Source organism: Mugil cephalus, chromosome 18 (assembly GCF_022458985.1).
Source record: "Mugil cephalus isolate CIBA_MC_2020 chromosome 18, CIBA_Mcephalus_1.1, whole genome shotgun sequence".
Lineage (NCBI taxonomy): Eukaryota > Metazoa > Chordata > Actinopteri > Mugiliformes > Mugilidae > Mugil > Mugil cephalus.
The window spans coordinates 12,191,207-12,208,379 of NC_061787.1; the positions used below are offsets into that span (position 1 = coordinate 12,191,207).

A 17,173-nucleotide genomic window follows, 5' to 3' on the forward strand; every position below is an offset into this window, starting at 1 on the left:
ATTATGCCATAAATAAAGATGAGATAGAAAAAAATAGAAAATAAGATAAACTTCAGTAGCTAAAAAAAAGTCTGCATAGTAATATACGCTAATATTTGAATCCTGAATATTATATTAAGAGTCTATTTGTGGATTAGTCCTGACCTACATCAGGAGTCATTTACACCAGTTTTAACTTTTTAGGTCTAGGGTGTCAGTGTAAGTTTGGTACGGCTCAGATACAGTGTTTGAAATGAGGCTAAATTATCAGACTTCCTAACTCAATCAAGGATTTGAAGAGTGTCACCAGGTTATTAAAAAAAAAAAAAATCCATACTGATCAACTGGAGGCTGTGTGTGAAGTGCAGCAACTCACTGGCTTTTATCCACAAGCGGTTTATGTTCCCTTGGTCACATTTATGGCTTAATGACTCAGACATGGAGCTTGTTTCCTTGTTGCTCCAGACTCAGGGCTCCCATGTTTATTTCTGTATTTTTATTCCAGTGACCTTTTAAAAAGGCTAAATCTAATATTAAAACACACACTTTCATTTTATTTTAAGGTTAGTCCTGCCTTTTCCTGGTCTGGGAAATTTCCCTCTTTCTGTTGTTTTTCCTCATCCTCACTCCTGCATCAAATGTTGCTTTTGGCCCTGGTAAACATAGCAAATTAAAATTATGATTAGAAATTAAGCCAGAGGGTTAACCAGACTTGTAATTTGCAATTCAACATTTATTTTCCAAGCTAAATAAAGCTGAATATGAAGAGAAGAACAAACTAAATGTTCTTGTCAGATTTGAATGGCCATCGTTCAGCCATTAAAGAGAATGAATTCTTTAACAATTTATCTCTGCCAACGATGCTCAGAACCATATTATTATTATCTCATCTCATCTCTTTTTTTTATAGCTGACTATCCTCTAGGCTATCCCAGCTGTTATCAGGTGAGAGGCGGGTTACACCCCGGACAGGTTGCCAGCCTATCACAGGGCTAACACAGAAAGACAGACACTCATTCTCACTCACACTTAACAGCCAATTTATAATCACCAATGAACCTAATGAGCATGTTACTATTATTATTATTATTATTGTTATTATTATTATTATTATTATTATTGTTGTTGTTGTTGTTGTAATTATTACTTCACTTAATATTTCTCATGTTGTGAGATATTAAACAAGAAAAACAAATAGTTCCGTAGTTGAACACTGGGTGGCGGCAGAGCGCTGGTAGGTGGAGGAGTAGAAGAAGACGAAGCAGCCGGACGTGTGTCGCACATTGCTGACGCTTCTTTCCATTCGCCGCATCCCTGAAAACAAACCCCTGCTTCTCTTTATACTTGAAATAAAATGCGGTGATTCTATCGCAGCGTTAAAAGCGAATAGCCGCGGGATAGACGGGCGGGCAGAGGGAGGGATGGAGGCCGGATTATTCGTCTTGTACGCGGAGAAGAGTCCTGTGATAGCGGCACCATGATCCCCGTGTCCCTGCTGGTGTTTGTGATGGGAGGCTGGTGTGCTGTCTACCTGGCTGACACACTGCTCAGGGTGAATATTTCACTTCTTATTTCTAGGTCAACACACACGTACATCGATACATAAGTATGAAAAACGCAGAAAGTCCCGTCTAGTGTATCAACACGTGTAACAACAGGTCAGCCAGCCTCAGTAAGGCACTAGAGATCCAGATTAACGATCATTAATTGACCAAACATTTCCAGGTGGTTGATGTTTATATCAATCTTAAGCTTTTTAAGTTGATGCTTCTTTTGTATGTTTCCTGCTGTTGTGTAATTCCTGATTATCTCAGAATCAGGACTTTATTGATCCAAAGTGTACCAGCGTTAAGAACAAAGACAAATGTAGACAATAAGAATGTGTATATATGTGTGTGTATACAGTGGGGGAAATAAGTATTTGATCCCCTGCTGAATTTGTAAGTTTGCCCACTTCCATAGAAATGATCAGACTCTGGTTTTTATGGTTGTTTACTGGTTATGGGTATAGACAGAATATCAGTCGAAAATGCATAAAAAACACACAATCTAAAAGTTATAAATTGTTATGTATTTTATTAAGGGAAATAAGTATTTGATCCCCAAGCACAACACAAGTCAGTACTTTGTAGAGAAACCTTTGTTGGCAAGCACAGCGATGAGACGTTTCTTGTAGTTGGTCACCAGGTTTGCACACAGCGCAGGAGGGATTTTGGCCCATTCATCTTTACAGACAGTCTCTAAATCCTTCAAGTTTCTTGGCTGCCTCTTGGAAACTCGGAGCTTCAGCTCCCTCCACAGGTTTTTGATCGGGTTAAGGTCTGGAGACTGACTAGGCCACTCCATGACCTTAATATGCTTCTTCTTGAGCCACTCCTTTGTTGTCCTGGCAGTATGTTTTGGGTCATTGTCATGTTGGAAAACCCACCCACGAGGCATCTTCAGTGTTCTTGCTGAGGAAAGAAGGTTTTTGTCCAAGATGTTACAGTACATGGCTGCATTCATTGGCCCCATAATGCGGTGAAGTTGCCCTGTACCCTTTGCTGAAAAACAGCCCCAAAACATGATGTTTCCACCTCCATGCTTAACCGTGGGTATGGTGTTCTTTGGGTCATACTCACGTTTTTTCATCCTCCAAACACGGCGGATCGAGTTAATGCCAAATAGCTCAACTTTGGTTTCGTCAGACCACAGCACTTTCTCCCAAGCCTTCTCTGAGTCATTTAGATGTTCACTGGCAAACTTAAGGCGGGCCTGTACATGTGCCTTCTTGAGCAGGGGGACCTTGCGGGCACTGCAAGAGTTCAATCCATAACGGCGCAGTGTGTTGCCAACTGTTTTCTTGGTGACGGAGGTCCCAACTGCTTCCAGATCATTAACAAGCTCCTGCCGTGTTGTTTTAGGCTGCTCCCTCACCTTTCTCATCATCATCCTCACTCCATGAGGCGAGATTTTGCGGGGAGCTCCAGACCGAGGACAGTTGATGGTCCTTTTATGGGTCTTCCACTTGCGAATAATGGCACCAATAGTTGTCACCTTCTCACCAAGCCTTTTGCTGATGGTTTTGTAACCTATACCAGCCTTGTGCAGGTCTACAATCTTGTCCCTGACATCTTTTGACAGCTCTTTGGTCTTGCCCATGGTGCTGTAGAAGTTGGAATGTAAGAAACTGATTCTTAGAGCAGGTGTGCTTTATATACATGACGAGTTAAGGTCAGGAGTATTGGTAAATAGTTGACTGAGCACAGCAGTGTGCCACATGCGCACCAGCCAATCTGTAGGACTCTGAATTCTAAGTGAATTGTTGGGGATCAAATACTTATTTCCCTTAATAAAATACATAACAATTTATAACTTTTAGATTGTGTGTTTTTTATGCATTTTCGATTGATATTCTGTCTATACCCATAACCAGTAAACAACCATAAAAACCAGAGTCTGATCATTTCTATGGAAGTGGGCAAACTTACAAATTCAGCAGGGGATCAAATACTTATTTCCCCCACTGTATGTACAAGCATAAGTGAACCTTGTTGTTGCTCTATAATAGCATTGAATATCGGGTATTGCACAACGGGAAAATTCTTGCCCAGATTATTGAACATGGTGAGAATATATAATGAAATATGTACAAGTATATGAACATAAAGTGAACACGTGTTATTGCACAATCAGTATCAGTACAATTATAGTTATAAATATGGGTTATTGCACATAGTAAGTCCAGAGTCTAGTAGCATACAAGGCATATGTACTAGTATATGAAATTACGTGAACATGAGTTATTGCATATTATCAGTATAAATATGGCAATAAATATGTGTTATGCTCCCTCAGAGTGAGGAGTTGTACAGGTTGATGGCCGCGGGCAGGAATGATTTCCTGTGACGATCTGTGGTGCATCGTGGTGAAATCAGTCTGGTGCTGAAAGAACTCCTGTGTCTGACCATGGTGTGGGTTTGACTCGTTGTCCAGGCTTTCACCTTGTGAAGCATTCTCCTCTCTGACACCACCGTCAGAGGGTCCAGATTCATTTCCACTATGTACATAACAGCATAGAAGATGGCACTGGCCACCACAGACTCCTGCAACATCCTGTGCATAGTCCTGCAGATGTTAAAAGATCTCAACCGCCTCAGAAAATAGAGGCAACTCTGGCCCTTTATGTACAGGGCGTCAGTGTTCTTTCCCCAGTCCAGCTTATTGTCAATGTGAACCTCCAGATACATGTAATCCTCAGCTATGTCCACAGTGACCCCCTGGATGGTGACAGGGGTCACCAACACCTTGGTCCTCCTAAGGTCCACCACCAGTTCCTTCATCTTTGTCACATTGAGCTGTAGATGTTTCTCACATCATGTGACAAAGTCGTCCACAACAGCCCTGTGCTCCACCTGGTCACCCTTACTGATGCATCCAACCACTGCAAAGTCATCACAAAACTTCTGGAGATGACATGTCTCCGTGCAGTGATTAAAGTCCGTGGTGTAGAGGGTGAAGAGAAAGGGAAAGAGGACAGAGGACAGTCCCCTGTGGAGCCCCAGTGTTGCTGACCAGCCTGTCTGACACACAGTGTTGCATCACCATCATCTTCTCACCCAGAAGAGCTGGACGGATGGTGTTGAAACCACTGGAGAAGTCAAAAAACATGACTCTCACAGTGCTCGGCGTCTCGTCCAGGTGGGTGTAGACGCGGTTGAGCAGGAAGATGATGGCATCCTCAACTCCAAGTTGGGGCTGGTGGGCGAACTGGAGGGGTCCCAAATGTGCTTTGACCACGGGCCGGGGCTCCTCCAAGATGAGTCTCTCCAGGTTCTTCATGATGTGGGAGGTCAGCGCCACAAGTTTGTAGTCTTTTGAGTCACCGGGACGCAGCGTCTTTGGCACAGGAACTAGGCAGGACGTCTTCCACATCACATGGACCCTCTGCAGACTCAGGCTCATGTTGATGACATGCTGAAGAACTCCACAGAGCTGGGGGGCACAGGTTTTAAAGACCCTTGGGTTGACCCCATCAGGGCCCGCAGCCTTGCCAGAGTGAAGCATCTCTCTAGTAAATTTAGGTTTTATAGGTTTTTCTGCAGGTTTTGTTGCCATTGAAATCTTTAAGCTATAAAAAAGGGCTTACTTGTAGTTAAAAAGTCCTACATTTTCTTTTTGTTTCATGTTTTGTTTGCGTCTGTGTTTGCGGTAACATAAGCGTTGAAACATCACATGTGATATACGACGTGGAAAATGTTTAAATGTCATTTCCATAATCTATAGTGCATGCCACTGGATTCTGTTGTTTTAACATTGCACACAGCGTCTCACCATTTGTCTAAACTTTGTACTTTTATTATCATGTATTGATTTGCACCACTATTTGTTTAACCCTTTTTTTTTTCTTTTTGTCTCTGTCATGCAGTCGTCATCAACACACCGGATCAGCTACGAGTCATGGCTCGCCAGTCGAGGGCTGATGTTGTCTCCTTTCCACGTGAGATGGCAGACCACCGTGTTCAACCGACTGTTCGCATATTGTGCCCGGATCAACCCCCGGGCCCTCTACCTGTGGTACGCATCACTCTCCAATAACAGACATAAACTGCGCTCAAAACTAAACTGTTCTTCCGCCCATCGTCTGTTGCAGCTCATCCACTAGAGGCTTGTAGGAGCCTGGCGTGGGTTTTCTTTGAGTGTCCCGACTTCTTTGCGTTAAGGTTAATTCTTAATTGGCTGTAATTGTGGATACAAGTGTGAATGGTTGTTCGTATCCCACCTCACACCAAATAACTCTTAGCTGTTCCGTTATTTGTCATTGATTAAGGTAAAACATGTTTCACTCATAAAATTATTTACCTTAATGCAGAAGAGGAACCTCTTAAAAACTCCCTATAAGCAGATGTGAAATATTTGCTACCCTTCCATGTTTTAGGCTACAAAACCACCTGCAATAAAACACTACATTACACTTGTAATGTTCATAATCTGAACAGTCATCCCTAATATATGATTCAGTGACTTTATCGGCCCCTTTCAGCTGTAGTTAGCTGCGGACTTGCTTAAAATTAAAAATGACAACGACCAACTGTCATTTCTACAAAAAGATATAATCACAAATGCACAAGTTGCGTCAGCAAGTAATTCTAGTGCATATAATGAACGTTGCCTGCATGTGGAAGGGTTACCCAATCTCACAGATAGTCCGCCACATTTATTAACACTAACATAGAGGCTTTGGTTTCCTGAGTTACCCTCTTGTATATTTCTTACACCAAATGGTTCAGAGTGAAACCAACAAAATTTTGTCAAAGAAGCCACAGCTCCGCCCCCTCACACTCCACGCCAGCTATCAGCACATTAAATTTAGTGGTAGGAGTTGTGGCTAGCTCGACTTGGCGCCTGCCCTCTTTGGGTTTTTAGCCTTTAACAGTCGGATTCTTGTAAATTTCTTGTGAACTCCCACTGCAGCTTTTATTTATTTTGCTTTACCGCATTCATTGCAGCTAAATTACTCGTGTGTTTCCCCAGGTTCAACGGTGGTCTGGTGTTTGGCATCGCCGCCATGGTGGGGTCGGTGGTGCTGCTGGTGAAGACGCTACAGCAGACCTTTGCTCAGATGACCACGGACAACCCTCGCATGGGAGGCCAGCAGACGCTGCAGGTGGTGGTACGTTGATTTATGAACTCTTTACAAGTGAACGAGTTGTTTTCAAGTTTCAGATGGAAAAAAGTGTGCAAAAAGGGAAGGAGGAGGGAGGAGTGCTTTTTTCTGTCCTCTTTTTTATTCATAGCGTTGTCAAATAGTCGTGCATTAACGCGAGCTTCCTCCCCTGCGGACCTGAAGGTGATTCATGAGAGGCTGTCAGCGGGTCATTTATATCAGAGAATGGAGCCTGAGGAGAATAAACAGCAGGCCGCACAAAAAAAACCCACCCTCAGCAAAACATGAAACAATTAACGAGAAGAATGAGACAAAAAAAAAAGATTTAAATATGAAATACCCAGATAAGCATTTTTTTTTTTTTTTTTTTGCCCGTTCATGTTGTTGCTTCCGCTTTCTGCTGAGTCTTCAGGTCCCTGGTGTCAATCTGCCGACCAGTCAGATGGCCTACTTCTTCATCGCCCTGCTGCTCAGCGGAGTCATTCACGAGCTCGGCCACGCGGTGGCAGCACTGAGGTAATGACACACGCACCAAAACACAGTGTGTTGCCTTGACAACCAGCAGGGAGAAGAGCATCGGGGCAATCCTCGAGGGGAGGCAGGGTGTTAGCGTTATATTTTCTTAGATGTGTTAGCGTTTGAGGATGAGTCAGCCGACATTTTTCAGCCTGCTGCTGCTTCCTCCTGGGTTTTTATGTGAACGTCTCCTAATGTGTAATATTCTCCCATCCCCTGGCCGCAGGGAACAAGTGCGGGTGAACGGCTTCGGGATGTTCGTGTTCGTGGTGTATCCCGGCGCCTTCGTGGACCTCTTCACCACGCACCTCAACCTCATATCGCCCACTCAGCAGCTGCGCATCTTCTGCGCCGGTAAAAACCTTTCATCCAGAGACCTGTTGAGGGCCCCCCCCCTCCTGCTGATTATTTTCCCATCTAACGTGATCGCAGCTATTAATCATGATCAGTTTATGCGAGCGTTTTGTTTTGCCAGCGGAGGTCACTCTGAGGAGGTTAGTGCCGAGCGGCGGACGGCTGCGTTTCATCAAATCGTTTCACTGCGCAATTAAGAAAATGGGAGATTAATGAATTGATTGACGGAGCTGGGAGTTGTTGATGCGTGAATGTGAATGCCGTCTGCCGTCGTACGTGATCAGCGGGAGTGTTTACAGATTAAAAACAAGCCGAGGAGCCAGTTTGAAAGGAACAAAGACCACACAAATGTTTCTAAATACAATATAATATGATCAAGTGTGTCAATTGTGTTTTCAGGTGCAACAAATTCAGCTTATTCATTAATATTTGTGTAAGTTTATTGAATTGAATTGAATTTCCCCGCAAAGCTAGTGCACTTATGCAACATGTTAATGTTAAACACACAAAACTAGAATTGCACAAGTATTGACAGCATATATACTGAGAGTATTAAAAGTAAAGAAAAAGAAGTATATGCAAGTTCAGGGTGTGGTTTCTCCTGAGATGGGAGAAATGTCTGTCAAGATGTTTCAGAGGCTGAACTTCCTGCAGACATGCAGCCGTTCAACGCTTTATTATTGTATTTCCTTTCCTGGCCTTTAGAGGGCAGTGACGAGCTGCCGTGAAACCAGCCGATGTCCTCACTCATGTAGAGACAAGTTCCTCCAGGCTGAGCTGACAAGAACATAACTTGACTGCAGACTCTAAACTGAGACATCCAGTCAGGTCACGTGACAAACCAGAGAGACACGGAGAGATGGTGTTCCCATCAGGGAAGTGGTGACATAACAGCATGCTGTGTTTATTTATTTCTGTCTCCCTCCCTCTGTCACAGCAGAGCTCACGCTCTGTGCAGGAGTTTTGTCCAACATAACATGTTTATTATTTATTCCTGCTGAGACAGGTGATGCATCTTTAATCGTGTGTTTACTGCTCGCATCAGCACCAGAGATACCACGTGTGACGCATTTTATTTTTCTCACGAAGGACAAATTAAAACTCTTATTTATCACTTTAATTAGTACCCAGCTGGGCCAACACTTCTTTTTTTTCCTCGACATCAAAAAAAGATTTTCGTCCTCTACTTTTAATTCCCCCCCCCTCGTGAGAGAGGGACCGTGTTGGTGTCTGTGCTGCGTCTGAGCCACGTCTGAATAATACCGTATGTTTGTGCACCATCTGACGATGAGACGTTTCCTCCCGTGGTTTTGGAGGGCTGGAGTCTTCTTGCATAATTAAGATGGTATGGACGGCTATTTTTAGAGAGCAGTGGTTACTGCTTCGCCACGACATCCTACAGAGTCAGATCATTTGAGAGGCTGGCACGGAGGATCAAGACTTTCACATAGGATCCTGGGATAATGGTGTTTTTATGAGTTTGCCTTTTAAGATACTGGAGAAGTAATAGGTGTTTGTCATCTACATAGTGATGTGCACACAAGATGAGTAGGAGCCCTGCTCTTAACCTTCTCTGTGAGGTTTTATTTGGAGTCTCTGCTTAATATGTAGGTGTGGAATAAAGATTTATATTATATTTATTAAAGATTTATTATTTATATTATTATATTATATTATATTATATTTTTATAGTCATTATTTTTTATTTCAAAGTGATTTTTTTGCAGAAATGTGAACCTTTTTGGGGTTTTCCTAATTTTCTGTGCTCGGAAACACAATATATTAGATTTTTTTTCACTCCATATGAAGCGTTTAATGTCAGGAAAGCTTAAAGAAAAGATCTTTCAACAGATCTTTCTTAGGGTTTCACTCCACTGAACTTGAGGAAGACGTCCGCTTAATTAATAAAAAACACAGTAGCTACTGTTGTTATACAAAATTGGAGACTTGTCCTTTAACACTCTTGAGTCTTTCAAACTTCCCGTTCAAGTCGAGTCTAAAAAATTCAAACGTTCTTTTCTGTTTTTTCTCTCCAGGCGTTTGGCACAACTTTGTTCTGTGTGTGGCAGCGTTAGCGTTCCTCTTCCTGTTGCCTCTCTTCCTGTTCCCCGTGTACTCCACCGGAGGGGGGGCGCTGGTCACCGAGGTGGTGCAGGTCAGTGGCTCTGATACGTGCTTCATCTAACCCAGATTAATAATTCAAAGAATAGTTGGACGTCTTTTATTTTCCAGAAGACTTAATGTGCTGCTGTCACTCAAGCAAGGCGGTTAGCTTAGCTTAGCATAAAGACTGAAAACGAGGGGAACCAGCTAGCTTAGCGTTTCCCATAGTTTTAAAACATTATGTCGATTAATTATAAAATCTAATCTGTTAAATATCATTTCCCACTACGTATTCATACATTTAATAAACCACATATTCAGAAATTGCTCCATTACGTCTCTGGAACAGTGTTAATATTTGAACTTTATTTCATTATTTCAAACCAAATTGATCCCTCTTTCTGTATCTAATTGTTTCAGTAACTGCTGTAACACGTCTTGTAACTTGTGTAAAAATAAATAAATAAATAATCAAAACAATGGACAATCTGTTCAGCAGCAGGAAAGTACGAGTGCCTGCATTTTTCATTTCATTTATTAATTTATTGAATTGGCACAAACTAATCAACGCTGGTGCATTAAGCATCAGTGTAAATGTGCCAAACTTGGCACAAATGCTGATTTTTCAATGACAATCCCAAGAAAGTTACTTACACAAGACAGAACACTTTGAGACCGCACAACTACAAATCATACAATAGACAATTCCAAAAACAGACATGAGCAGACAATGACAAAACAAACCTAAAAAGACACAGACAAACAATATCGAAGCAAACAATATTATAATAAAACATTTTGACCCACAGTAACAAAAAGAACCCAGTGAGAGTGGTGGTAACTTGTTCCAGGAATGTGTTCCTCTTACAGATACGACCATCTGAGAGAATTAAGTCCCACCTTTAGATCAGAACTCAGAACTCCCAAACTGATGGAGAGATTAAGAAGGAAATCCCTACTTTCCATATTAAACTCGGCGTAGTGCTATTTATATAAATATACATTGTTGTTTAGATTCTGCATTAAATATGAAGCTATTGAGATAATACACAGTTTCAATTACTGGTATTCAGTTTTTTTTGCTTCAAACTTAAACATACCTGACATAAACATACTGGTGCTAACTGGTCTTTATATGTATATGACATATAAAGAAAATGAAACAAGGTGATTCGTTTTGGCCTCATGGGAGCGAGCAGCACCGTTAGCTTCTCTTTTGCTAAAACTGCTAATATCGCAGTGTGCTTCTGGGATTTCACCTGGGGACTGAACAGGCTCTCGGCCTATTCCGCGTATCGACAGGGGGATCGATGGGGGCGGGGCCTCCTGTGTCCTGTCCTGAGGACAAGATTGACAGGGCTAGTGGTGTGAAATGGTGAAGTGCTGACTGAAAGATAACATCTCCTGCCTCCATCTACGTGTTAATGTCTATTTAAAGTAAAGTAAATTTGTGGGTGAAAATTGTGAGGCAGTAGTTTTCTCCTTGGATGGATTCATTCAGTTTCGACTGCCTTCCAGTAGCCGTGTAAACACACTTCATTAGATTTGGCCATCAGATAAATATAGACAGTAAAGCAACCTTGTGAAAGTTAGAGTATGTTTATCAGCCCGTGTCCCAGCTATTGCAAGCTCGCAGGACTGAAAGCATCAAACGTGTGTGACCTTTGGTCCATTTGAATCCCGTTTAACGGTCCCGAGCGTGTGTTTGTTTCAGGGCTCTGCAGCTGACGGTCCCAGGGGTCTGTCAGTCGGGGACATCGTGACGGGGCTGGAGGACTGTCCCGTCAGGGGAGTTGAGGACTGGACCAGCTGCCTGTCTCACCTCTCTCACACCCCGCAGACTGGATACTGCGTCCCTGTCGCCAGCCTGCAGCCCAGCTGGGCTCACGGACGAGGTACCTGCCGTCTCATCGTTTTGCGAAAATCCAATTTGTCCCGACGTCCTCTGGAATAATTAGCCTCACGCTGGGACTCGTCTGCGTTCAGTTACAAACAGTTCATGCGCCAATACCTCTTCAGAGGCCGTTTATTAATTCAGCGTGTTGTTTAAATGTTTAGTTGTTGTTGCTAATCAGGTCAAACCCACCGAGCAGCAACGGGAGCTCTGATTGGCCGGCTGTTAGCTCCTGTGGGAGGTAAGAGCTCTTCTGCTGGCCAATCAGAGCCCCCGCTGCTTCTCCGTGGTCTGTAATAACTCACGCGGCGTAATTTAACAATAAATGCCAAGAAATGTAATTACTTCAGTGGAATCCTGTAATTTCATTGACAAAACTCTAGGTGTATTCCTTTCAATTATTAATATACGTTCACTGGCCACTTTATTAGGTACACCTGTTCAGTCGCTTGCAGTTACAGGCCTAAATGCATTGGATTTCAGCCATGTGATTGGCTGATCAGCTATTTATGCTAACAAGCAATTGAACAGGCGTACCTAATAAAGTGGCCAGTGAGTGTATGTGTTCATTAAACATTTTGTGTTTACAGCCCTAAAAGGCTAAATTATTTCCTTCTTTTTTTTTTTTTAGTTGGTTTAGCTGGTAGAGGGAAGTGCATATGTCGGCATGACACAGAGATTTTTTCTTATACACCTGGTTCATCAAAAATGAAAATAACTGTAGCCCCAGTTTTGCTTTTATTTTGACTTCACCACAGAAAAGGCTAAATTTGTATATTTTCTTTTGCTATGATCATTTTTTCTAAATTACCGTTTTAATGATTTTGGATGCCTCACTTATATAATATTTAATCTACAGCGTGTATATTATTGTTATTATACAGTATTAATACATGATTTAGTGTTAAAGTTAGTCATGAAGTGTCAGAATTATCCAGTGCGAGTGCATCTGCCTTCTTTTTGATGACAGTGTCCTTTCCGTCTGCTCCTCCATCATCTTTATTTCCTTTTCACGCAGCGTACAAGCGCTTGGATGGAACGATGGACTGCTGCAGCAACAACAGCCTGACCGACCTCTGCTTCTCTTACTTTAAACCACAGAGCAGGAACAAAGAGAGAGAGGTGACACACACTCAATGACATTGGGAATTTTTTATTTTTTTTGGTATGAGCAAGTTTCCAACGCTTTTAGACTGTCGGTAGTATTTATATTACTTCCTGTTTTCAGTTCTTTTTGTTTTTTTCCGGGTTCAGAGAGTTTGTAGCTAGAGTGGTGTACAAGGGTTTTACACTTTACAAGTTGTCATTGTTGCTACTGTTTTTTTTAAGGTACTTCACAGGTAGGTTGTTGTTGTATGAAAATCCAACTTCACTGTTTACATGGACACTGAATAAAATGATGAATAATGTACTTAACCCAAAAGATCAACCAGAATAGAACAATCTCTGAAAACTTGGAAGTCAGACCAACCACAGCTACAGATTTATTCTATAGTGAAAAGCTGCTCTGGGAACTGATAATGCTCAGCAATCTCCCGCATTTCCTACATTTTTTATATAGTTGTGTTTTATAAACCGGTCGCACAGGGCAAGGAAAGACTAAAGAAAAACAAGATTGACGACCTGTTCTTACTTTCCCTGTGTGTGCGTAACTCTTCTGTGGCTGCAGTACGCCTGTATGCCGGTGCGTAAGATGGTGACGGGGACGCAAGCGTGTCGCAGCGACGTCGACTGCCCCGCTCACTCCCAAGGCGCCAGCATTTGCGTCACTCCCTCTCTGGAGAACCAGACTCGCTTCATCCGTGTCACACACACTCCGAACACACACATGCTGTTCGTCGGATATCCGCCGCACCTGCAGTACGCCGGTACGTACCAATGCTTCATCCCCTCTTTGTTTTGTGATGCAGTTCGCCACTATGCTGAGGTGATTAGCAGAAGCAGACACATGTTGAGGAAAGTCTTTCCAGCAGGATGCCTCCACACTGAGCTTGTGTGCATAATATTTGGTTAATTACTGTTTGCAGTAGGTGTTGAGCTGACTCTGCGGTTGTAAATAATAAAGATAATGAGTCAGCAGGAAGAGGCTCGATTCGTGAAGTGTTGAGTGGATCAAAACAGAGACCCCTCTCTCTCGTCTCTTCCAGTGAGTCTGACCAACTTCGTGCCCCGTTTTGGTTTCCTCCACCTGGATCTGCCCGTTTTCCTGGAGACCTTCTGCAAGTATCCTTTCGAGTTCGAAGAACTCATCTCCAGTCGTAATCAGGTGATCGCTGCTCCATCACTCAAAGACTGATGCCACTTTTTAAAGCCAAGTGTCCAGTTGCACCTGCTCAATGTGTAAAAAGTTGACTGTAAGTCAGGCTCCTACATCCAACCTTTTCATAAATACTTACTCCTGTTGCATCATTAGAAACGACAACTAGACACAGCTACTATTGCATTCTAGCACAGTAAGCACAACTGCCATGTTGCTACAGTTACCTACCCAACTTATACTTGCAAAAATAATGAATTGCTGATCAGCCAAAACAGCAAAAAATAAACGACTACTACTTAACCCTAACCCTAATCCCTAATACCTAACCCTTGCAATACAAGAAAAAATGAGGAGTGAAATCACAGTCTAACGAACTCTCTGTTTAAGATCTATAAAAGCTTTTGTCGTCTTACTTGTACTCTTGAGTCAATATAACTAATCTCTGTAACCTTCTCTGAAGTCATTTTCACCTTTCACGTCGTCTTGAGGAAACGTTTCTCTTCTTTTTAAACTCAACGTTCAGTGTTTGTTGTTGTCGTTGTTTCGGTGCACTCTCCAACCCACGTATTCAGTTTTGGGATTTTTGTCGGGTCCCAGTCATGTCGAATGACAATCTTCCACTCCCACATCATCAAACATCCACTTTGCACAATTTGTTTTTACAAATTGCTGTCTGACTGACTTCATTCTCCAAAGGAAACTACATCCACATGTTCCATTAATACAGAAAAAGAAGTTTTAATGCCACGGGGACATGGTTTTGATTTATTGCAAACCTAAAACAAATAGCTACTAAAGATCAGCCTTGATCAGATCTGGTCATTTTAAAAATGCCTTGATTGCACGATGGGGACGTCCCTAAACCGTGGAGAAAGTACTGACGCTGTCCATCCTCGCCCACCGCACCACCACATCAATCAGTTTCATGTCTGCATCGCACACAGCCTGAAGTGTCTCCGTAAACAGAACGTCCATGCAGTGTCTCATCACTCCCTGGTGCCTGAGTGCCTGACGGTGAAGTCTGTATTTTAGAAGCTTCATTGTAACACAATAAAAAATGCTCAGTCCTTTCCACTTGACACATCCCTCTGACTGGTTGTGCGATATAACGTAGCGCAAATTCTAGATGGTGCCACACATACTTATTCTACATGCGCCTTAAACTGCATTTCAGCAGTTGTGCGTCCAGCTGGTGCATTAGTCTCAGGTACCTCCACGGGTAAGAAAATGCTCTTATAATGGTCAACTTCCACACATTTTTTTCCATTTGAGCTCGTTATAAAGCATTAAAGCCATCTGTTATTTGGTTCTGAATGTCGGCTGTTTCCGAATAAAAGCCCCGATTAACGTCTAATGACCACAATCAAGAGGCCCTTCACAAACGCCTCAGCGGCTGATGGTGACCCTCGGTCGAATACCTTAACACGTTCGTTGATTTCAGTTTTAAACCATTTGCTTCGGTCATATCGGTTATGGCCGCTCTGTCTTCCTCTGTGTCTCCAGACGTTACTTTAGCTGAATGGCATGTAGAAGAAGAGATAAGTGTCAGTCACAGGATGATGTTAAACAGAAACTTTCTGAAGCTAAAGGCTGAATCTGCAAAGCTGCCTTTCATATTTAACTTATCTGTTCTCACAAATGTTACACAGTGCTGCTTTAAAGGCAGCTCAGTTCCACAAAGTTTCCCCCGGATTTATTCAGCACGTGTTGAAAAATCAGCATCTGCTCCTTGTTGATCAAGCGACTGCAGTGTGCAGATTGCTAGTTCTGCTGAGTGATTTTCAGCTTCCAGCCCTTTCGTCATGCACATATAGTTCCACGATGAACAAAATGGGACCTGAAACTTAAAATATATATGTGGCTTTGTATTATTTATAGTTATATTCTAAATTTCTCAGTTTCCACAGAAATAGCTCAAAAGTTGATACATCAGCATCCTATTTTCAGCATAAACGTCACTGTATCTGATTTGCGTGAATGAGTGGCGACCGCATTTACACGCTTAACTTTTCTACAAGATGATTCACTTGGCAGATTTCCCTCTGCCTGACCTGATCCTGTGTGTTCCTGCCGTTCATTGTCCTGAGCTTTCCTGCCTCTCAGATACGTAGTGTCCCTTTCTGGCGCGTTAGCGGTGGTCAACTCGGTGCCGTGCTTCGCCCTCGACGGTCAGTGGATGCTGAACGCCCTGCTGGAGGCCACGCTGGTCACCGTGGTAACGGACCGTCAAAAACGCGAGCTGATCGGCTTCTTCCTGCTGCTGGCGGGCAGCGCCCTGCTGGCAGCCAACGTGGCGCTGGGCCTGTGGATGGTCACGGCGCGGTAGCCGCAAGACACGATTCATGTGCCACGGAGACACCGTCGTCTCAGGAGACGTGTGGACCATTAAACTGTGAACGCACAGGGAACTGTTGAGCAGGACGTTTTGCTCTGCCTTTAAGCCCTCACCGGACGCCCAGGAAAACACAAGCAACTTTCCTCCACCTGGTTGCCGCCATATATCCTAAAGCACATGCCATGAAGCCCTGTCGTATGTGACTGTTTACAAAGACTGCACACGTTTTAATATCTGGTAATGTGGTTGTGTTTTAAAGTCGGAGTGAAAAACATTTTTGTTTGACCAAATGAATTCAAGCCATTTTTGGATAAAAAGAAATTTCAAAGCCTTCGTAAGCTTGATTTTATCAGTGAATGCATGGCATTATCTTCGAGTCCTTTTTCACTGTTGGGGAAACATAAACTACCTAAAAGTTATTTAATGGCCTCCGAGGACGTGTTTTAAAGATGGTCATGCCACACATATTTTCAGTCAAATCAAGTATCTTTTTCTTCCTCAGGCGTTACAGCAAGATGTTTTTTCTTCCTTTATCAACTCCTTTCTGCCTTTTCTGTGATTTTTACGTTTCTCTTGACCTCTCACTGTCTATGATCCGGTTGTAAAAGTTGATCTGTCAGAGTTGTGAAATAAAGGACTGATTTGTATTGAGATCATCTCTCTCTGAACCTCATTTTTGGTCACTCTGTTGTGTCTACAATTGTGTTTTTTCCATTTACAGCACGAGGTTTGTTAGAGAATAAATTTTTACCTATTTTACCATACACTATACTAAAGTAAAAGGCATCTGTCAGTGTTGCATCAGTTGAAAAAGCAGGTTTCCTGCCATTTCTCTCGGGAGGCTCCAGAGTAGAGCACCTTTCTAATTTTACCCCAGACATATTCCCAGCACATTGGCACATTGGCACATTGTCTTCCACGGACGCTGTAACAAAAGCACACTGGCTACACTTTTAGTAATGGCTCCAAACCGCGGCGTTGCTTTCGCGTTCTCCAAGAGTCGTGCATTTACTACGTTTCCTGAGTGTGTGAGCGGCAGACGACACGTTGTAATTTGGCAGGGTGTTCCCCACAGACGCATAAATA

General features: G+C 42.8%; 1 protein-coding gene across 1 annotated transcript; it reads left to right on the forward strand.

Moving 5' to 3' along the window:
- The first annotated feature begins 1,249 nt into the window (after nt 1–1,249).
- On the forward strand, nt 1,250–16,738 carry mbtps2 (membrane-bound transcription factor peptidase, site 2). Its single transcript, XM_047568644.1, has 11 exons — nt 1,250–1,531; nt 5,387–5,535; nt 6,493–6,631; nt 7,038–7,141; nt 7,368–7,495; nt 9,532–9,650; nt 11,313–11,493; nt 12,511–12,614; nt 13,162–13,360; nt 13,640–13,715; nt 15,856–16,738. The coding sequence occupies exons 1-11, from the start codon at nt 1,457–1,459 to the stop codon at nt 16,076–16,078; spliced, it is 1,497 nt and encodes a 498-aa protein (XP_047424600.1). The 5' UTR covers nt 1,250–1,456; the 3' UTR covers nt 16,079–16,738.
- The last annotated feature ends 435 nt before the right edge of the window (nt 16,739–17,173 follow it).